The sequence below is a fragment of the Fundulus heteroclitus genome, chromosome 10 (assembly GCF_011125445.2).
Source record: "Fundulus heteroclitus isolate FHET01 chromosome 10, MU-UCD_Fhet_4.1, whole genome shotgun sequence".
NCBI classification, from domain to species: domain Eukaryota; kingdom Metazoa; phylum Chordata; class Actinopteri; order Cyprinodontiformes; family Fundulidae; genus Fundulus; species Fundulus heteroclitus.
The window spans coordinates 12,670,501-12,694,712 of NC_046370.1; the positions used below are offsets into that span (position 1 = coordinate 12,670,501).

At 38.8% G+C, this 24,212-nt stretch overlaps 1 protein-coding gene across 1 annotated transcript; it reads right to left on the minus strand.

Moving 5' to 3' along the window:
* Positions 1-9,624: 9,624 nt before the first annotated feature.
* gprc5c (G protein-coupled receptor, class C, group 5, member C) lies at positions 9,625-23,627 on the minus strand. The gene is made up of 5 exons (XM_036142037.1): positions 23,492-23,627; positions 18,029-19,048; positions 14,608-14,708; positions 13,719-13,844; positions 9,625-10,155 (listed from the first exon to the last, which is right to left on the minus strand). Exons 2-5 carry the CDS (start codon positions 19,014-19,016, stop codon positions 10,123-10,125), a joined length of 1,248 nt encoding a protein of 415 aa, XP_035997930.1. The 5' UTR covers positions 19,017-19,048; positions 23,492-23,627; the 3' UTR covers positions 9,625-10,122.
* Between the last annotated feature and the right edge of the window lie 585 nt (positions 23,628-24,212).

Consider the following 24,212-nt stretch of genomic DNA (forward strand, 5'->3'; position numbering starts at 1 on the left):
CACATCTGACTGGACATAAACGTAAGTTTAAACAAAAGAGTGTTTTCTTCATCGTTTAAACGTTCCACTTATCTTGTCCTCAGCAGCAGAAACTTTCTTTGCATAATTTGTACATCCTGATAAAAAAAACCCGTGACAGGCAGAGGCTGAACACAAAAGTGGATTGTTGTCCCCTCATCTCCTGAGGACACCCGAAGGTTATCAGGCCACAGCAGGTGGCTCCATCGTGAATCTCTGGCCACGACAGGGCGTTACGTCAGCAGCAATCATCCTAAGCTGGTTTAGTGAAGACAATGAAATATGAGCCTGGAGGAAGGGCTCCGGATCTGTGGGAATACACGGAGAAGCAAGCACAATTACATGACTAGGCAACGCCTCATAATTATTAGTGGACTATAATGTGTTTAATACATCAGGAAACAGAAGATGGTGGTTCAAAAAGCTCATAGCTGCACCTGTGGTTCAACGTCTTCTCTGCTTCCCAAGTCAACAACTCAAAGCTTATTTAATCAGATGCGGAATCTGCAGAGCTCCATTTCTGTGATGATGACAAAAAGAAACTTATATGGGGTAAAAGCGGTTCCATAATAAACTTGTACATAAAAGGATAGTTGTGTCCATATTAGTCAGAAGTTGTGCATAAAAAAACATTTGTAAACTCATAATAATTTAAATCACATTCAAAAGATACAACATACAGTTTAAATAGTTACAACTTCAATAACTAATAAATACAAATTTCAAGTTTAAATTTGTGCTTTACTCTTTATGAACACAAACAGTAGCGGCTGCTTGAGAATACGGATTTTTTCTTTGAGAATACGAATTCACAACAGTGGTCTGACGTCACGGTTTCCAAGACTGGTTAATGGAGCAAAGAGTGCGAAGATAGGAGCCGCGCATGCGCTCTTCAGACTGACCGTCTCTGAATGCAACGCGGCTGCAGATTCATCCCAGACAGCGCAGAGCTCACAGTGGTAAGTTAAACATTCCCTTTTCTGCTGCTGCTGTTCTTCAAAAGTACGTTTTCAGATCGTTTGAGGCGAGAACATTATACTTTTAAGCTTCCCTACGTGGCCTGTTTACAGAGTTAGTGCGTAATTAAAAAAAAAAGAGTGATTTATTTGTTTTGTGTTTATCAGGCTGACGCGTGTTGCTTCATTAACTCAATAATTGCTGGAATAAATTGTAAATGTCTCCCAAGAATGACAGCATCATATAAAATGGAGCTGGACCATAATTTAATAACAATATATATCAGTCGAAAGACGTGTGGCACAATAAGGGGAAAAAAGGATCGATAAAACAGTGTTTCCCGCAGGAATTTGCTTATGCGAGGCGGACCGACTCGCGGAGGGGGGGTATCCATGTGCATGTGTTTTCTCCATGCCATTCACGCACGCGCGAAAGCAAAACATCACTTTTTTTTTTTTTTTTTGGAATGATAGCGCTGCGGGAAACCCTGTAAAAGTTGGTTATACAGACAGTTTTCCTTTCTTCCTTTTAACCTAGTTGATGCTGCAGTCACTGCTTCCTCTCAACCAATCGTAATCGCGGACCCAGGCACGCCGTCACAAAGCGCCGCCCTCTCAAACCACAACACAGAGCACGTGAATATGTCGCAGCAAGGAGCGGCGGGGGATATTGTCCCAAAACGGGGTTTTACTAGTTCGCCAGTCTGAAAGAAATAAACCAGTGATTTGTAAAACTTGCAAGGAACCGGTAAAAACAAAGTCTGGTAACGCAACCAACTTGTTTCATCACGTAAGCCGCTCACTACCGCAGCAGCGCGAGCCGTTTTAGCCCCGCGTCATCTTCTTAGGAATCTTCTGGAAGTTCTTCCAAAACAAAGCAGGTACAGCAACTAAACTGGGCTTCCTTCTTTGTGATAAAATGACGAAGCGTCCTGGCAGCATAAGGACATCACGCATGCAGTAACGTGCTTCATAGTGATGGACATGAAAAACCTGGCTTCAAACTCGCCACTCTTGATCCGCGATATAAAGTTCTGGTACGCAAGTTTTTCTCTAACAGCGCTGGTCACTTGAGTTTATTCTTTGTCAGTATTTAATAACATCACCCAGGTCTCTTAAGTTGAGTTATTTTTCTTTTAAAGAAATCAGTTATGGTTAAAAATGTTGGGTAAATAAGAATTTATTTGGGATTGAGTGTTTGTGTGTGATATATTAAAATTAAGTCATTTAGCAATATTATAAGAGCCAGGTTTTAAATCTTTTTGATAATTATCTATCCATCAATATGCATTTTTTTTATCAATATGCTTTTTTCTATATTGTCCAGCCCTAATATAAAATCTATAAATAAATAAATTCTTTAAATGTTTTTCCTAAGTGAGTTTCCTCTGAGTGAGGACACGAAAAATTGAGAAGAGAAAGTGGGAAAGAAAACAATGGTAACAATATATGAAAAAAAAAACATTTATTTTAGACAAATGTTTTAACTTTGGAACAGAATGAAGGTGTAACATATTCAACAAATTAACAGTTACTAACGTGGTTTAAAACAAATAAATAACTTCTATTAACATCTTATACAAATAGACAACACCTACAAACATACAATTAAAAATAGTTGGAATGGAAATTAATTCACTGATTATTTTATGTATTGTTACAGGTGGTGAAAAAATGAAATGAAGCAGCAAGTGTACATGACTAAAACTGATCTACATTAGGTCAGGTGTAGTCATGTTCACTTAAACATGCAGCCAGCTGGAGCAGCTTCCTGACTTCAGCCGTTGGTCATCCTCCTCTGGGTCCACCTCCTCATCCTCCTCATCTAACTGGTCACCTGCTGCTATACTAATACTGTGGAGGATGCAGCAGGCGGCGATTACTTTTTGGGCAAACGTCGGGCGGACCTCCAGCAGCCTTAAGAAGATGGAACGCCACCGTGTCTTCAGACCACCAAAGGCGCGCTCAACGATTTTCTCACCTTGGCGTGGTGTCTGTTGTAGCGTGCCTACCCTTGACCTGTACCAAATAAAAAATTAACTTGTAATTTAGGTAATATGCTGATATGTTTTAATCTTCTATCCAATTAATATAATCTATGTATCAATTGTGTGTCATTGTTGGCTCTATTTAAGGACATGAAGGTAAGAGATCTTACTGGCAAGCTGTTTCCCTATAGGATGCACCACAGGCCAGCCAGTAGAGGGTCACCAGCACCTCTATCTCCTGTGGCCATCCATGGACCTTCTGGATGGGCAGCAGCTGAAGGAGGAGGACGATGGTGGCCCTTCTTAGCCTGAAGGCTGGTTTCAGGTCCCCTTCATTAAAAAAATATTTGGAGGATTGGCACAGAAGTGTTTATCCTCACATATTTTGTTTCTGTTTCTTCCTGTAAATAAAAAATGCCAAGTGTTACCATAATTGTTTTTTTCAATTCTCACCTTTTCACACCATAAAACTATATGTGGTTAACATGCAGATTATTATAGTTCTCAAGAAAGAAAGGGTCAAAATGTATAGTAGTAAATGTAACAAATGGCTTCCCTTCTCTGGTATTTCTACCATTTCACTGAAAGAATGAACTGAACTAACTGCACATAATTTATAGATTAATCGCTGTAAAGGTGGACAGACAGAAATAACTTTTCCTTAATGAACAATGCTGTGAAGGTTAGACAAAGTAGCTTAACTCTACTCCCTTTACTGTTACTAATATATAAAAATTATGTTTTCATTTTAATTATTTACAGATAAATAGTCACAATTTCAACGTGATCACATGTTTAATACCATCCTCAATGTTGTTTTTTTAAAGATAAAAGTAGGAAATAGGCTGTCAATCTTAAAAAAAACCTACCAGTTGGCACAGACGCTCAACGTTGGACTTTTTATTAAAATTACGCACTAACTCTGTAAACAGGCCACGTAGGGAAGCTTAAAAGTATAATGTTCTCGCCTCAAACGATCTGAAAACGTACTTTTGAAGAACAGCAGCAGCAGATAAGGGAGTGTTTAACTTACCACTGTGAGCTCTGCACTGTCTGGAATGAATCTGCAGCCGCGGTGCATTCTGAGACGGTCAGTCTGAAGAGCGCATGCGCGGCTCCTATCTTCGCACTCTGTGCTCCATTAACCAGCCTTGGAAACCGTGACGTCAGACCACTGTTGTGAATTCGTATTCTCAAAGAAAAAATCCGTATTCTCAAGCAGCCGCTGCTGTTTGTGTTCATAAAGAGTAAAGCACAAATTTAAACTTGAAATTTGTATTTATTAGTTATTGAAGTTGTAACTATTTAAACTGTATGTTGTACCTTTTGAATGTGATTTAAATTATTATGAGTTTACAAATGTTTTTTTATGCACAACTTCTGACTGATATGGACACAACTATCCTTTTATGTACAAATCTATTTAGAAAGCTATCTTACCCCATAAACTTATATTTGTGAACGTTTTTGTGACTTTTCCTAGCAGACGCTTTGAGTCTTCCTGCTATTGATTGTGAGCTCCATTGCATGTTTCTATTTAAAATGTGGCTCCCAAACATTTCCGCTTCCAACCCATAAAATTATTGCAGCAAAGGGATAAGAACTCCAGTTTTGATATCTAAAATATACATTAAAAAAATCCAAATTAACTCATTATATTGCATTATAAATACATTGAAACCTGGCCTTTTTGCAGAGACACCACACTCTGACCCAGACTGTTGAAAACACTTTCATTATGACATTGCCTTGAGCTAAAATGACGTTTTTATCCCACAGACGATGCTCCTGTGACGGTCAGTGGGAAGTCTGTGAAGCAGTTATGATGAACTGTTTATTGAGAAGTAATAATGATACTTTTCTTCAAATTGACGCACTAAGCTTCTGCATGTGAATTCCTCCCTGTGTTTCCTTTTTAGAAGGACTGTACGTGTCAGTTTTTATCTAAAGTTATGAGACTGCATCTCAGAGCTGTAAACCAAAGAAGCAGCTAATGATGTGTGGCAAAACAGTCCAACGTGGTGACGATGGGGTGTATGTGAGCACTACACCTGAGCCAGGGTGAAGGGAGAAGATGAGAGTGAGTGATGGACCAGAAACCACAAAGAAAAGGTTTGGTCTATTTGGCAAGACTCATCCTATGACCACAATTCGCTTAGTCCAGCAAGATAGTTTTTAATTCCTTGTTTTGTGCAATTTGGTCCCAATTCACAACCATCATAAAAGCAGGGGAAACAATGTATACATGAGGTAAAATCTGAGGTTAGTATAGGTTTCAGCTGTTTTAAGTTAATTTATATTTAGCTTGTTTATCTGTTGTATCGGTATGTTATCCTTTTTGATATAGTAAATCATAAACAGGAGTACCGTTTACATAGCTGATTTGCTCATGTACAATGTTTACTCTTGGGGTAAATGTCCGAGGGGTCAAACTGGTTTACTTTCTTGTCTGTCACAGCAATCCCATCAGGAACTACAAACTACTGTCTGCACTGGAAACCTTTGGGACCCTGCCCCCACTAAAGTGGAGATTTACTGAAATAAATATTTTTATCTGAGCTTGCACATCTCACCCTTACCGTCACTGTGTTTTTTATTTGAGAATTTGATATTTTTTCTTAGAAATACTCCCCATACCACTTTCATCCAAATCTAGATTATTATTTCATATGCAACATCGTTTTAAAAAGTCTCAGGTACTGTAAATTCATTAGCTATAGAGCAAGGACTCTTTATCCAAAGCGGAAGTGTGTCAGTGGTCGCCATAAGTGCTGTCCTAATAGTGCAGTCAGTAAGGAAGGAGGTAGGAAAAGTAGCCTGTATGCTCCCTCCCGCGGCTAGTTTTGCCTAGAAAGCCTGCGTTGTCCCTTACCGGTGCTTAGATCCCTTTAGGTATCCCACAAGCCTTTGCGTGACCTGATGTATCAGCAGAGCCCGCAAATGGAAATGTCCAGAGAGATAAGATCGCTCTCTTTCTAGTTCATTTTCGAAACTTGAAGGCCTGGATTTGGCTGGCATCATCCATGTTTCCATCATATATATATAACGTTATAACGTTGGAGTTAAAGGCTGTCCGAAGGCAGCCTGAAGCTCCTTTCCTCCCCACAATAGAGTTCTTACTGTTGACTCCGTGAAAGGTCAAAGAACATGAGCTAGGAGGAATAGGACTAGAAGTTATTATTAAAGGTATTTGGATGGAGCCTCGGTCCTGGAAAGATGGAAGTACCGCTGGAAGTGGTCGTCATCCACAGGCAGCTACAGGGGGTATCACTTGCCAAATAGGGTGTGTCTCTGGAGGATCTGGGGAACCCAGGGGCGCCGACACCGTTATTCCGCTAACATACAGCACCACGACTCGTAAAATCCATCTCCGCCGCTTCGTGAGATTATCAGACAAGAGGTGCCGGCAAGCGGATAGACGCTCCACGTATTTGATGACGTGGTTGAAGTCCGCTGGGGGAAAATGACGGTGTTGTCAGTGCACATTGTTTGAGAGACAGGGTGTGTTCATATTCAGGGGCTGCATCCTTCAGAGGCTAAATTTGAAGGCCGGTTACATCACAGCGATGCACCGAAGGCTGTCCAAATTTGAAGGCTAAAATCCAGCCCACAAATGCAGCCTTCTGGCCAATTCTATCCCATGATTCAATGCAGACAACCCCGCTCCCGCTTGCAGCTGATCAGCCAGGTGGTTGAGACTCGCCATGCCGAGACAGAGCGCCTGTCTCCCGGGGCGTTGTTTTCAAAATTAGTTAAAAGCAGGAGTAATTCAGTCAGATGATATCTAATCTATTAATGTTTGGTTACTTCATATTTTTTCTCTACAAATAAAGTGATATAGGCTTTGTTCAGGGTCTAGGTTGTTAAACATGTTACTGATAAACAAATAGTATTTGTGATTAATTTTATTTGGTATATTTTTATATCTATGAAACATGTAAATTACTTTAAGCTATAAATAGCTCGTTCATGAATAAGTGTAAAATGGATGCAGCTGCTGAATTTGGATACACCAACAAACAAAATGTCAAGGGTGAAAAATTCACCTGTTTGGTGTGAACGTACGTTTACTCATGCTTTGCATATTGATAATATATTTGACCTATTGGGTATACTCTAAATGCCCTTAATGTCCTCACCTGGATGAGATACTAAAGCTCACAATGGACAGTGAACACATTATGCAATAGTAAAGAAAAAGCGACTCAGAAAATGTGGGCCAATCATATATTTATTGTTATCTCAATTTTCCGCCATACTAGCGCAATTACACATTTTCCAGACTTCAAACAGGCCTTCTAATATCACATACAGACAAATCATCAGGTGCACAAAGAGAACACTGTTACTCTATATTTTGACAAACATTCACCCGTTTTAAGACTTACACAACTAGTTTGGTGCTCCTGGCTGTTAAGGTGAGTGTGAACACCATGGTACGACTGAAATAACTGTCTGACGCCTTCGGAAAGAAGCCCATAGCAGTTTAGGAGTTTAGTAAGATATTTAAAGTCATCTCAAATGAATTGCAAATCAGCCACTGCACTGAAAATACTCTACAAGTGGAGGACATTCAAAAGAACTGCCTACAGGCCGAGGTCTGGCAGTCCAAGCAAATTCACTCTGAAGGCAGATAGCACGATGCCGAAGGAGGTCTCCTAAACCTCTAAAAATGTAATTGAGAGTCCAACATTAGGCTCTTGTAGCGCTGATATGAAAAGATACGGCTGTACAATCAGAAAAGGGCAGTTTCGGCTTAGTTTTCATGGGAGATGCGGAACAGGCAAAACTTTGCTCCCTAAAGAAAACATGAAGGCTAGAATAAAGTTTGCTGGAGTGAACGAAGAATTAAAAACAGGACCTGTGGAATAACGTTCTTTAGACAGATGAGTCTAATATTGAATTATTTGGACACCTGAACAGCGGGCATGTTTAGTTTAAACCAAATACAGCATTCTAGAAAAATAACCTCATACCACTGGTGAGACATGGAGTTGGAAGTGTCCAGGTTTGTGGACACTGCACCAACAGAACCAGGCCAGCTCACCATCACAGAAACCCTCTATCATGAACTCTATCATGAGGAAAATGTGAGACCATATGTAAAAAAAAAACTAAAGCTGAAGCATAACAGGACCCTGCAATATGACAACGACCAGGAACATAACAGGAAATCCACTAAAAATAGGCTAAGATTAGGAAATAGAAAATCCTTGGCCGAGTCAAGGCCAGGATGTCAATCCCATTCAGGCACTTTGGGTTGGCTTGAAACTTTCCACTCATGCAAGAAACCTCTCAAAAATCTCACAGCTGAAAGTTAGGAGTGGGTAAACCTTCCTCAGAGTTATGTCAGAGATTGACTACCAGAGCTCTTCCACTGAAGTCAATAAACAAAAGAGAGAACCAATAGATATTTCTTCAAGTCGAAAAACTTTTTTTTGTTTAAATTTCTGTTTATTGAGTGAGACATCTTTACATTTTGTTGTTTGAGTGCAATAAAATAACTTTATTTTCCAGAGATAAATTAGAAGTAAAATCAGACATCAATATGTGGACAGATCCTAATAATAAAGAGCTAAATATAGAAAAGGGTGTCCCATTTTTTTTCCACATGGCTGTTTGTAATTATAGTAATTTAAGTACCAAACATTGTTCAAATTAAAATTACTTATATAGGTGCTTCAGTGGTACGTTTCACAACCAATTTGATGTGTCAGAAATTTGGTGACAGAGCTCTGTAGTGAACAATTAACTGGACCAACAGAACAGACCACAGGAAAAGCCAAATAATAGAAGGCAATCCAGATCTGAAAACTCACAATTGCTTGATTGGCAGACAGTATTCAACGATTATTAAACAACACACAGCAGCACTTTAAACAGATTTAAAATAAAAAAAAAGACCCATACATTACTTCCATGCAGTGCGTTATTAATGATACGGACACAAACACACTGTATGTACAATAATTCAATAGCAGAAGTTCAGTTCTTTTGTTAAGACATAATTATTGGCATAAAAAATGACAACTTTGATCAAACCTAAAAGTCCACAACCATTAAGTATAAGCAATTACAACTGGTTTCCTAGTTTTGTCTGGTGGGAAATGATTCAATTATTCGGTGATAGGGCCGGACGATAATTCAATAACAATATATATCGATCGATAGACATGTGGTGCAACAGGAAAAAAAAAAGGTAAATAAAAAGTTCAATAGAAGAACAGTTTCCCTTCCTTTTTGCATTCTAGCCTATCATGTAGATTAATACTACAGTCATTACACCCTCCCAACCAATCACAAACGCAGACGAAGAAACACTCTGTTACCAAGCCTTTGATGGTAACACACCTTTGATGAGTGCAGAGTATGTGTTCTTTCTTTCTTTTTTTTAAAAAGAGTTTTTGTAAAAGTTGGTTAAATAAATTGTTAAATTTGAATTCAGTGTTCTTTATAGCCCTGCGACAGACTGGCGACCTGTCCAGGGTGTACCCTGCCTCTCGCCCAGTAAGTGCTGGAGATAGGCACCAGCAACCCATGCAACCCAATGAGGGATTAAGTGGGTTAGAAAATGGATGGATGGATGGATATTCTTTATATAAAATAGGTAATTAAGGAACAGCATAAAATGGCCATGGCGTCACTTAAAATATATGTTTTGAATTACTTGATAATTATCAATATTGATCAATATGATTTCTATTCAATCGATACACTTTTTTAAATATAAAGTCCAGCCCTATTTGGTGAAGTGTGAATGTAGAGTATATTGTGTCCCAATAATTCTTGCTCTGTCAGCGCGATCCCTGTGCATCTGTGTGTTTGCAGCTGAGAGCTGAAAGTTCATTGTCAGCAAATGGTTTCTGTTGCAGAAAGTCTTTGTTATAAAGCAAAGCTTCATCCCTGGGATTTCTCTTCTGTATTAAACTCTTCGCTGTCCCAGTGGTCCAGCGTGCAGACAACCAGTCAATGGAGGGTTTATCTGACCTCCATTAGTGGGGGTGATTGTGATCAAACAGTCACCTCCATCATGTGTTGGGCCCATGGGGTTCCTCTCAGTGCCAGCTTAGGGAACCATGAATAACAGCAAACATACAGTCAGCCAGAGCAAATGAGAAGACATGAATCGAAGTAATAGCAGGTGTAGAGTCATAACATGATCACCACTGGGGCGTCCTATGCAAACCTTGACCCTGTAAGGGAAGACAGAGATATTAGAATAGCAACATAACAGAAACTAAAATATGATTATGTCATCTCTTTTTTTTTTAAAATTAATTAATAAGATGTAAAACAACATTTGGCGAAATGTAGAAGCATTTTCTAAACATCTCTGCAAAAAAGAAAGAAATGTGAAATAGGATTTTATACCTCGTCTACTTTATAATAATAATAATAATAATAACACAATTATTTATATTTTTCCTTTAACCAAGAAGCTTTTTTTAACTGAGAAAGATAATGTCTTGTTACAAAATGGTGAATCAAAAATTATTTCTACCCTTCTTTAACAGTTGACTTTACTCTAATGGTCAGTTGTTCATAATCAATGAACAACTGACCAGCTCAGGATCTGTCTTTATTTATTTGCACCAAGTCTTTAAAGATGGAAGACGCCCTTGTCATCACCTTTAGCTCCCTCCACAGATTCTCAATGAGATCCAATTCGGGACTCTGGCTATTCTGCTCCAAAACATTAACATTGCTTTAGAAACAGGTTGCCAAAAGTTAAGTATTACTCTAAACCTAAATCTGCCAGGTATATAAATAATATTGATCATTACTTTGGCTGCTGGATTCAAATAGTCTGACCAGTTTACTAAGCCAACACAGACAGATATAACAAAATGTTTCAATACAATTTTAGGCAACCTTAGATAATGTTGAATAGTTTGCAAGTCTCAGCTAACTATGGTAACAAATCAGAACCTACCATGAAATTGTACCTAATAAAAACGTTGTATTTTGCTGAGTTAAGTGTTGTAATTTAAAATTTACAATGACAAATCTGATTCGCTAACTGGAATCCTGAAGTCTGAGCTGTTCACAATGCCTGGATAAAAGAATCTTCTTAAACAGGTAATTTAAACTACATGCACTTGTCACTGTATGTATTTGTAGAAACTACAAAGTTTTTCAAAACATTAGGTATTTTATGCAGAGTTAATAAAGCTGATATGCATTTATACATGTCCAATTTTTTTTGTTTTGAGCTATCCCTTTACTTTATGATCAAAATTCTTGTCATATTTCACATCTGGTTTGACTTGCTAATGATCACATCTGACCATTAATACTTCAGAGGTAATTAATAGTGAATAGGTCATAAGAAAAGGATGGTCTACCACACAATACTTTGAAGCAATCCTGAGTAAATCTATATTCATAACTGATTTAAAGTATATTTTATTATAATATCCTTAGAGTCTACTTTGTTAAAGTTTGGTTATTTCTTATAAACACTGTCTACAAACAAGCAATCAGATAAGTAATACAATTTAATCAAAGTCAGCTGGTCAAAACAAGGATCGGAATCACAATCCATGGGAATAGGTTTTAATATAAAGTCTGCAGAAAATAACCTACATTTAATTGAGAACTTTCATGAAATTGTACTTTATAGTATTTTTACCACAACAATTCACTTAAATATCTAACTGACCGGGGTGATTATACTAATATGAAAAGGTCAAGAACACAGGTACAAAATAATTTGTTTATGGGTATGGAATGGAGACGCAAAATGAATGCAAACTGTTGAAAACGGGGAAGTAACCTTAATAAAGTGTGGTGTTTACTTTCTTTTCTGTTGCTTTCATCTCTTTGGTCATTCTGCCAGAACACAGCTTCATTGTTAGTGTATTGACAGGGTTTTATCATCCACCTGCTACCTGCCTGTAAGCCTTTGTATGCGCCACTGACACAGAACCCTGGTTTCGCAGCAGACTGTTAAAAAGAAAAAGCCTTTGAAAAAATGCTTCTTTGACACTACATTGACTCATTCCTTAGGTTTATGAGCCTTTTTCGGGTGACATAATTCTGGTGTTGGTGTGAGGTAGGCTAAACAACATTTAAAAACAGATCTTCTGAAAATGCTCTGGTGCAGGGACTAAAAATGAGTGACAAAGCGAATCGCCAAACCAAAAATATGTTAAATCTCCAGAATGCCTGAAGTACTGTTTCTAGTTAGCACTGAAGAGAATCAAAAATCAGGGTTTTTTGATATGAAGTAAAATGCTAAAGGATCATTGCATCAAGCAGCTTGAAGGAGGGGTGCAGAGTGAACGTAGTGTGCATCGAGCTAATAACAGCTAGCGCTTACCGTATTTTTCCTTAAAGTCCTTAAGTTTTCTCAAAAATGTATGGTGCGCCTTATATATGATTACAGTTGTACTTACTGACCGATTTTATGTGGTACAATGCGCTCAAAACTCAGTTAAAATGTGTAAGTACAACTTTGGTTTGCAACGAAGCCGCTCCGCTCAATGGATATTCGGAGCATTACGGTACACTGTGTCACTACCTGATCACACCCCTGAACTCTGCAAGACTGCCTGACTGTATTGTCGAAACTACCAGTGCTTTCATGTAAAGGCCCCAACATATTCGGGTGTAATTTACTCCGCGGAGGTCCGCGTGTACTCAAGGCGGACTCTGCGTGGACCATGCGCATAGAGGTACGTACAGAAAGTATTCTGCAGAGGTCCACGTGTACAGGTACGTGCAGAGCTCAATTTTTACAACTTCTCGTTGGCAAGAAGTCTTTACATCAAACGGTTTTATATGTGACACCGAGATAGATACACTGAGCTGCTCCAAGCAGGCGGTCGCAAGGACGCACGGCATCACTGTCCCTCTCTGTTCTCACTGCCAGGTGGGAGCCTGCTGGAAAAGAAACGGCTCTAGCTGCTTAGCTAGCTAATCACACATTTTATCATCCGTTCTGCTGCTTCTTCCCACTGGTAGAAAGTGTGGGAATTGTAGGAATTTGCAACAAGAAATGTAGGCAACAGTACGCTTGACTATGAAGGATAAAATGTCTGCGGAGAGTCAGCGTGGAGACCGCACAGCTCACAGTATGCGCACAGTATGTCCGAGTATGTGGGAGCCTTTAGGCAACCTCCACCCGGAGTACACACTAGCAAGGGGGGGGGGGGGGGGGCCACCATATAGGCCCCTGGTACTGTAATTAAGATCACAATGAACCCTGAATAATATGTTTTGTCCTTCTATATTAGCCTGATATAAAATACGTACATACATTTAAGTTGTTTATGGAATAAATGCATGCACTTAAATCTACTCTTCTTTATTGAGTTCAACACAGATTTGTAGTAAGTATCTCATTTTGGGACACTCTGGGACACTTAACGCAGACTTGAGGAGATAGAGACTTCATTCTTAATCAGCTTTATAAAAGACAGATACTGAGCAACAAAAAACCCTTTCACCAGCATAATTCTTTCTGTTTGACCAAGAAAAGAAAATATGTGTGGAGTGCTGCATAGAGCAGGTAGGAGACAGACAGGGCCTTGAAAGAAGAGACGGCTCAAGGTAAGAAAAAAAAAAAAAAATCCAGACAAAGAAGCATTTCATGGTCAAACTGCAGAAGGAGTTGCCATGGACACAGTGGGAGCTGAGAGTCTGACATGCTCAGAAACAGAGAATAGGAAAGCATCTGGGGGGCAGCAAGAGATAATGAGAAGTGTGAAGAGAAGGAGAAGTGTCGGCGGAGGAGTGGGGGGTTTTGACCTACGCTTGTTTGTGAGCTTGCGCCGTTCCTAGGCTCGCCCTGTGTTGAGGGCGTGCTGCTCCCGCTGTTGGCTGTGGAGCCCAGGGTGGCTCTGGGAATGATCATGTCATAGGATGGCTCCCGTTGTTGCTGTATGAAGTCACAAGAGGTGCCATAACAAAAAAAAAAACATCAAAGCATTAAGGCATCAACTTCTCTGCAGCTTCACATCCTGATTCAAGCTACCCTTCCCAGAAAAAATACACCTCTTTGCAACATCTATCTATCTATCTATCTATCTATCTATCTATCTATCTATCTATCTATCTATCTATCTATCTATCTATCTATCTGTCTATCTGTCTATCTATCTATCTATCTATCTATCTAGTTAAATCATTGCAGCATATTAACATTTTTAATTTTTCTTTGTTATAATTTCATCATATTCACATTGAAAATACCAAAAAGTATTATATTTATTACCACTTCTATGAAGTACCTCCTGTCCGTTTAATTGTGTAGATATTTATTTTTAGAGTGCATAATGAAATCTTGCCTCATGATGTCATCTGAAATATCAGTTTAATCTTTAACCAACTTCCTTTCTGATGCATTGTTGATTTTGGATTTTTTGCTTGGCTCTAATGAGTTCAATAAGAGTTGCAGGGTAGATGTGGCTGCAGGCTCTGATGATTGTCTGTGACGCTCCTCTCAATATTTTGTGCGCCTCATTTGTTTATTCCTGTCACTCTGCGACACAATGAGGCCTCTAAAATGGTCCAAGGTTCATGATTTCCATATCTATTTACCTAAAGCAGGAAAAGAGTGTGTGCTGGTGTGTGTTAGTGTGCCTTGAACCTACAACCCGGATGACGCATGCAAATGTGGCTCTGTAACATTTTATGCTTACGTTTCCACCCGTTTTGGTGATGAGAGCCAGCTCAGTGGGTTGGTAGACAGAAGCACGCATCTGACCAGTGTAATTACCATATGGAGACACGGGCTTGTTTCCTGCAACAGAAGGGGGAAAAAAAATAGTAATTATCTTTTTTGCATTTTGTGACTTTCCTCACAGATGGCACTTTTACACACCCTATTGCTTGAAACGTCAAACAGTTTTGCCTCATATGAAACCGTTGGCACGCCTAATGCTCTGCGGGGACAGGACAAACACAGGGTGTGATGATTCTGGTGGGAACTGGATGGAGAACACAGGAGTTGATAGAGACTCATTAACAGACTCATCTGAACTGAACAAAAGCACTGCTAAAACCTTCAGTATCAGACTGAATTCTTCAGCCAAGACGCTGATATGGTGGTACTGATGTTTCCTGATGGTTCACAGAGAAATGGAGCGAGTAAGGAGTTAATCATTAAGGATGCAGCTCTGCGCTGTACAGAACTCAGTATTAGCCCAAAGGTAGCTAATAGTTGGTTTAAGTAAAGATGCAGAAATGTATATTTTAAAGATTGATTTATTTAGTTATTGTTTCTTAGCACAGATATAGGCCATGCTAGGTTTGCATTCCACAACTATTTTCAACAGCTTCCAAGCCCAGGAGCAAATTGGTTAACAAACTAAACTTTAGCAGAAAATCCCCCAACTAGGCATAGGCAGTTTACCAGTATCAAAAAGTTTTGTTTTGTTCAGATTTTACACTCAGTCTAATGAGACACCAGCAAAAGTTCTAGTTTTCTCTGCATGGAGGACAAACCAACACAACCTTACTCCTCACCCATCTGCCCTGTTCACTGCCTGTTTGCTGTATATGTTTCCTTTGCTTATAAGAAAGACAAGTACCTTTGCTAATATTTCTGGTCACAAAAGATACAGACTGTCATGCTGTGGGGACTTTTGGGCACCTAAATGCCCAGCCTTGCTCCGTAAAGAGTAGAAAGACAAAAGGGTGTAACATTTTCTAAAATGTATGTTTACTTAAAAAATTACAAATAAGTTTAGCGGGTTTTCTTTCTAAATTTATACATAGGTACAGTATATGTACAAAAATCCAAGTAGTGAAAATATTCAAACTGTAATAATAAGTGTGTTAATTCAGCAGCAGTAGGAATGACTGGTGTTTCTGTTAAATTGGAAGGGAAAAAAGAACATATAATAAATTTTGGTAAAAAAAATTTGTGTAAATTACATAAAACTGTGAAAGTCTTGCTCCATGTTATTACATTTTTTATATACCCTAAGGGGATTAGGGTTAAAATTATTTGTTGTTTGTTACTTCAGACATTCGACATCAAAGTATGATCAACCGAAAACATAAACTGAGATGTGATTATATATATATATATATATATATATATATATATATATATATATATATATATATATATATATATATGTGAGTGTGTGTGTGTGTGTGTGTGTGTGTGTGTGTGTGTGTGTGTACATGCAAACACACAACAGCAAAAATATCCCTTAATTTCTTTTAAAATATATTTGGATATCTATTATACTTACAACACAATAGAGTAAAATTCAACTGTTAGGTCATTCACAACTTTTGTTATGTTGTATTTTAAGAGCAAATTGAAATTGAAATGGTTAAAATACAAGTTTACCTCCTCACAGATCCAAAGGTTTCTAATTCACTAGATTAATGTTAAAAAAAAGGCCAGATGGCTGAGAGAGAAACTAATAAATGTAATGGATACATTCAGTGGGGAAACAAGTACGTAACCTTCTGTATATGGCAAGAATATTTTCCAAAATACAAACTATGCAAAGAAAATCATCCAACCTTGACACCACAGCTGGCTAGCTCAGATATATAGCGGATTAGCTCAGATATTTCTCGTTACTCTGCAATGCAGCGGAGAAACTGCAGCGTATCACATTCTGTGTGGTCATCATACAGACAGGAAGCAACCCACTCAGGATATTTTCTGTTTGCTTTGGTGTTCTTTCTAAAGTCTCACAATGCACCGGTCATTAGGTGAAATCTGATAGGTATGTGGACAGAAAGCTCTAATGGCTCATTTGATGACGTTCCCAAGGGAGGCGATGCTGACTGTGACCGATTCATCGTGTGTGACGTGTGATTGTATTTTACCTCCCTTCACCTATCAGTGTGTTCAAGAATAGAAATGCGTTCCATATATCAGCAGGGCAAGTGTTTGCTTTGGAGGAGACCATAAAACTCCTTCCATTCAGATGGAAATGTGGACATTTCCAGGGCAAACATGTTATGTAATATGTATTGGTTACATAATCCCATACTTAATCCAAGTAAAGAACTTAATCTGGTCATGACTCATTATTTAAATATCGTTTTCTTAGGTGTTGCATGAATTAATGTATTATTCTTGGACTGAAAGAGATAATACAAACCTGATATGAGGTTCTTTTCTTTGCAAATTTTACAGGAACTCAATCATGCTTTTTTTGTGATAACAATTTATAATAATCCTTGTTTCCATACAGTAAACGTTCCCAATTCTGTTTTCTATGACTATCTATGAAATTTAGTGCATACTTAATTGGACTCAGTGCAAAAAAACTCTGTTTTTTATTCTTAAATGTATGAATCAGTTTTGTATAGCTAAATATAGTTTGCATAAAAATTACAGCCATCTGCACAGTCAAACATGGTGGTGGCAGCATAATGGTGTGGGGAAGCTTTTCTTTAACAGGGACAGGGGATTTGGCAGGAGTTTATAAGGTGGAGATAGAGATGGATGGAGCTATTTACAGGCAAATAAGGTACGAAAATCTCTAAGGATGTAAACAGTCAGATAATCACATCTCAATATGACCTCAAACATACAGCCAGAGCTACAGTAGTGGTTCAAATTAAAGCATAGATGTGTTGTATAGTTGTCTAGTCAAAGTTCAGACCTAAGTTCAATTGCAAACCTGTGGAAAAACGTCCAAAAAGATCTTAACAAACACCTCCCACCAATCTGTCATTAAGCAAAAATAGATAGATTTTATGTTTTATTTGTAAGTATTTTGTTTTATTCTAATTGTATTTATTTTTTGCTCTTTTTCAGTAGTTTGTAGGTATTTCATTGGTCAACGGGCACAATAGTTTATTGAAGAGAAAATGTTTACAAATTGTAGAGAAACTGAAAACTATTCCCAAACTCTTTACTGTGTACTTTAAGGGCATTTTAATGAGTCTTTTGTGATTTATTTTTAATTCATAAGAACGTATATCAGTATAGAACCTGAGCATGTTTTCTTTCTACAGACCTGCTAATCCTTGGGATGCTAGATTCAAGTGTGCCTAGGTAACAATAACTATTGGGCCTGAGCTGCATAAATAAAGTCCAGACCTTTTGGGGAAAAGCTTTAAACTGATATACGGACCACATACCTTGACCTGGCTCATCCATTGAGAAGGCCTTATTTTCCATGAACATGTTCTGAGAGGGGTGGTTTTTTAGGATCGTCTCGTATCCGGCTCTCTGGTTTGGGTAGGCATCCTCTCCGTAGTCTTCCTCCGTATCATTTTCGGTGTTCAAACAGCAAATCTGAGGAATGGTGTAAACAGCGATGAAGACCCAGGCGTTTGCCACCAAAGCGATGGCCAGGGTCGGGTCGTCCCATTTCGGGCCTCCGGTTCGCTCATTCCCATAGACGTACATGACGATCCATGCCACCCAAATGCCCACAGAGATCAGGCTTATCACCAGAATGAGTGCGCCTTCCTTTTTCCACTCTGCGTATTTGCCTGCCATGACGGCCAGGCTTGCCACGACCACAGCCAGGATGAGGACCATCACGTAAATCAGCGCCATGACAAAGTCCTGGTTGGCAATGTTGCAAGGCGTCGCTGTGGCTCTGATGGGTTCAGTCGTGGTATTCAGAGGAAGCTGCGGGTGGCGAACGACTGTGATAATGAGCCACTCCGTGTTGATGACGACCTCCACCAGCCACAACCCTAGCGCTCCCAGCCAGAGGACCCAGGCCTGGGGTCCGGCGTTTCTCCTGGCCAGGATGTTCAGCCTGACGCACTGCATCAGGAGACAGGAGAAGCACCCACCAAACAGCACCCCGAAGAGAAATCTCCGAGAGGCACACGTGGAGAAGTTCTTTCCTACAATGAAACTGAACGTCAGGCAGAAGAGTCCAGCGGTGCAGAAAAGGAAGCTGGCGTTAAGAGCCACAGCGTTTTTCTGGTTTGGGTTTTTGATGAATGGCAGGCTGGCCAGGAGGGAGATGAAGAGCACAAAAGAGAAGATGATGCCGGCTGCCGCGAAGGCCTCTAACACGACGCCCCAGGCGGTACCGAGGTCGCACAGGTTGTAGTAGAGAGAGTCCAGGTTGGGGCCGCAGCCCTGAGGGGTCACATTAGCAGCCATAGAGCCAGAAACACGTCAGTCTTGGGCAGTACCTGTTCAGACAGAGAGATGTGGAGCAACTGAGAAAGATCTGATCTGGGCTGATACTAATTCAGACTCACAATACGTCATCAGAGATAATTCAGAAACCCACCCAGTCCTGCAAATATTCCACCCGTATGAGTCAAAACACACTTTCAGACATACAATGCTGGAATGTTTGACTTGAAAATATGTAGTCACAAAGAAACATGGCTGATATTCAAAATTCCATCTAGAAACCACAGCAACTAGACCTCAACTGTAGTTTCTCTCAATCCTAGGTTAATCAGTAACAGGCTCTACTGATACGAACTGCAGTCTAAATAAAACGATAACTAAGTTTTGTGATTATATAAGGAAGTAATACTGTTTTTAAAATCATTTTAATTAATCACAAAACAATATATTTGCTTTGTTAATGAACAGTTGAGCTATTTATCCTTCTGCAGCCTGCTCAGCAGATCTAATTACACAGAACTCAGAGCCGGATCGATACAAATGTGGTGGTGGATGTCCCGTCTTTCTATCACACCAATGATGTTTCTAGAACAAAGATGTTTTCTCTAATTCTGTTTATGCATCTGCTCACGGTAGTACCTAATGAAGAGAAGATAAAACCAAAAAAATAACGAACCAGGTAGGTATAAGTAGTTATCTCCAAATTTCATCTTTGTCTGTTAATTATTTTTTAGCATAACAATAAAGTTGGTATGAAAAGCTTTTTTGAAAATACACCCATCACCGCATAGTCAGAACCCAAGAATCACAAGATATTGCTCTAGAAATAAAACATAGCTATTACCAGATAGGCTACTAAGGTGTTTAAGCTTTTGTCGCTGTTTAGTTCCTTGATGTTTATGTTCCCTAGTTGTACTAGTTGCTTCTTTATTTCAGTCTTGTTCTTGTATATTTTATATTATTATTCCTTCCCTCTGTTTCTTTCAGTTCAACTCAATAATTTCTTTCGACCCTTATACATTCATTAGTATCAGCTGTTCCTCATCTCCATCTGAAAGCCCTCACCAGTTTCTGTCATACCTTTCTCCACACTCCCCTCTGCATATAAGCTCCCTGGTTTTCATTGCTTGTTGCTGGTTTCTTTTGTTATTCTGCCTCATGGTTTGTCAATCTATCCTATTCACCACTTTGCTCCTCGTATAAGTGTGCTTGATTTTTTTCAATGAATCCTTATGTTAATTTTGCGACCTCTGAGTTCCCGTCTGTGTTTCGGTCCAGCTAAAACCTCACAAAACACAACAGCTACTTCAGTACAGCAGTTACATTAAGCTCAACTGTTTCAGTAAACAGCACAAAATAATTCTGTTCACTCATATTTTCAATTATATTGATATTAATGGATGCTCTGATGGAACAAGGAGTGGAAAAATATTTTAAAACAGAAACAATTACAACCACACAATTTTAGGGTTTGCAAATATCATCAATTACACTTTATATTTATCACAATTTCCTACCTTTGATCCAACAGTGTCTCTATTATTGACTACAGAGAGCTCAAGGAACAAATATTTTATGCCTTTGTGAATGTTCAAGTTAGAAAATCAAGGTTTAATTCCATGCCGTCATATGAAATTATTATTTTTTTTTTAAATGTCTAACATGCCGCTGCATCCTTCAGCGGCATGAAATACAGAAAGATTAGATAAAGAAACTCAGACGAGGTGAAACTCTGGGTAAACTTACACCAGAATACCTTAAGGAGTAAAAAAAAACTGTCCAGAGAAAGCCAGAAACATGGGCTCAAATCCACAACAAATCAAATTATAAATAGAACCGGATTAACCAGCATTTATCAGGTTAAATGTTGAATATGTAAACAAAACCACAAGTTTACAAAAACAAAGTTCCATTACTCATTAAATGAAAAGATGAAAACTAGATTACGAAAAAATACAGTGTCCAAGCGATGCAAACGCACTGCAAATACATAAATGCGCAGCAAACACAAAAAGTACTCCAAATGGAAAAAATTGGCTAATACACAAAACACATGCAATGTTTCTTTTTTTGCTGTATTGTTCCATTACATGTGTTTTATGTGCTAGCCTATTTTTTGTGTTTGGAGTACGTTTTGTGTTTGCTGTGCGTTTGCACCTCTTGGCCACAAAACAAAGTTTACTCCCTTGCTGCATCTATAAGACTGAAGAAGGAAGAGGCTGCAAATCAAACACACCGGATTAACTCATCATTATCATTGATCGCCTTTATAAAAGCGGTAGTTTGTTGCACTGGGGTACACAGGTGTGTGTGTTAACATTGTCAGACGGTGCAACACGGAAATGATAAAAAACCCAAGGGTTCCATCTTACCCTCGACAGACTTCAGCTAATGTGTTGAGTGTAAAAGTTCATCACAGGACAATCAGAACAAGACTGAAAGAATATGATATGTGTAGCGGGGATGGCAGCACAATTTAGATTTTCAAATTTTCAACCATATGACCCAAAACAATTCTGTAAACAGATAAGACAAAGTAGAGATGTTAAAGAAAGCCGAACACAGCATATAAACACAATCACCTCGTACCTGTCAAGTACGGTGGTGGACGGGTGGGACTTGGGCTTGTGTTGCGGCCTAAAGGAGCTGGACTCCATACAGTAATTGAGTTGACCATGAAATCCTCTGAATACAGATGTGTTTGACAGCTTGGTCTAAACTGGGTCATCAACAGGACAATGATCCAAATTGCACCGGCAAATTTCTACATAACATATTCGGGGAACATGCAAGCAATCAAGGTCCTGCAGTCGACCAATGCCCAGTTCTCCAGCTGATTAAAATGCTGAGGGGGAGCTGTACAGAAACAATAATCTGCAAACCCCAGAGTACTTAAAAAATGTTAGACATAGGAGTGGGCTAAAGTTCCTCCACAAAGATGAGAGAGACAGATGAATCAGACTGAGAGTTATTGCTCCTTTAGCTGGTTGTACAAGCTGTTGGGTCACGGAGTGTACACCACTCTCCCCACACCTCTTTTTCCGTTGTGATTCATCTTTGTTTAATAAATAATGACACTGTGGACTCTGTTTGGTGGCTTTTCACAGTCAAGGTCAGATTTAAATAATGGAATCAGGGCAGGACCAGGTTGTTTTATTATGTCCTCCTGACTCCCGGAACATAAAACTCTAGAAACTTTGTTTGTTTCCCACGACTGTAGGTTGGATACTAGAAACTGAACGAAAACTCAATATTTTATAAATCAAAATCAAATGATTTTATCTATGTAAAGCCAATTTACAACACGTGTCATCTCAATGCACTTTAATCTGTTCAATTTGATCATGCAGACAGCTTAGTCAAAAACGTTTTCTATCTAAGGACACCCAGCAGCATTCACTCGTCCTAAAGGAGCGGAGACAATGGACAGTCGCTTGCATTGTGTCGTTGCCTTTGAAGCGACAGTGGAGAGGAAAACTCCCGTTTCACAGGAAGAAACCTCCAGCAGAACCAGGCTCAGGGTAAACAGCCTTCTGCCAAGACCGACTGGGGGATTTTGGCTTGTTAATCTTCCCAACTCTGACACATTAATCATACTGGTAGAAAAAAGGCCTCTAAACTCAAAGAGATGAACAAACGACTGATTGTGGGGCTGGAGCTTATAACTACTCAGAAAACAACAACAATTTGTGTGGAAAGCATCAGGAACAAAAATAGATAGAATTTAAGTAATACAAATAATTCAAGGTAACTTAAAAGGAAAATGTTCACATATATTTTTGTTGGTTCCATTTGACTAAGCTTGTCACCATCATATCAAATCGTTTTTGCTCTGCTTAAACAAAAACAAACGATTCACTTAAAAGCAAGTTAGATCTACTTTAAGGTCCAAGGAAAGTGTTACTTTTTTTTTTAACGTGGGGCCAGTGTATTTTTCTTTGAAGAGTTCATAACGGTATTTTGCATTCAACGAACCAGCATTCTGAGAAAAAGTCTTAAAGAAACAGGACCTAAAACAGAGCATGTCGCACCAAAGATGAGAGAGGCCACAACGGAGAATCGCCGAAGGCAAAATCCCAAGTTTGGGATGTGAAACATATTCTAATAAGCTTTAAATGTACACACATTTGTCCTTTTTGATAACAGAAAACACATAGATTTAGTTTTGAATGAAAAAATAGGATGTTTCACAAACGTTTGAAGTAATAGCGCACAGATGACCATTAACAGATTGAAACTACAAGAACATTTGTAAAACGTGCGCAAAATATAAAACTATGACATTGAACGTCTTCGTTTAATGGGATGCTGGTTCAAAGTGAGCACTTTTGACTTTCTTTTCACCAGCTGTGTCTCCAGCTGGTCAAGCACATGTCACACATCTCTAAAAACACGCAAACCAAAAAGCACCCAGCTCTAACCCAGAACTGATATTTTTTGCAGAAAATACATTTCGGTGAAATAAACCTAAAGATGGGATGTGACCCGAGGCTTACCTGGATGTTGTCAGTAGTTTTCGCCTCTGCGCGGATCGCTCAGCTCCACCTTGAAACAAACGCGCCGCGCAGTTGGACAGAAACGCTTCCGCTGGAAAAAGAAGTCCGCCAGGGAGCCGCGGCGGACCGATAGAGTTAGCTGCAGGGAGTCCAACTCAAGGGATGCAAAAAGGAGTTTACGCCCCTTCTTATGCATTGTCACACACATGTCATGTTTACTGTGCCGAAATTTCCCAACTTCAGCAGGACATCGGCTTTTGTTCACGCGTTAATTAAGCCAAAGTTGGAGCTCCTTCTTTAGAGAACAGGTTCTAAGAATTGGCATAAATGTTATGAAAGAGATTAAATCAAAGAGCAACAGGAATATCGCCAAATTAATTTAAATTGCTACTTTTTCTAAACAATCCTAACTCTATGTGTTTTGACCACTTTGTGATTTCGTAAGTTTTTATTTATTTATTTATTTATTTATTTATTTATTTATTTATTTATTTATTTATTTATTTATTTATGTCTATTTTTAATATATTATTCAGCTGTCCCTTTTCATATTAATCCCAAATAAGTATTTGGAAACACAACAAATGTAATCTCACAGGATTTAACAAAATAAATAACCAGATCAATTCAATACAATCATGGACAGATTTCAAGTCAGTCGCTACATTTTAATCCTAGTTATAATACAATGCAATCAATTTTAGCTTATAATGCCAATTGA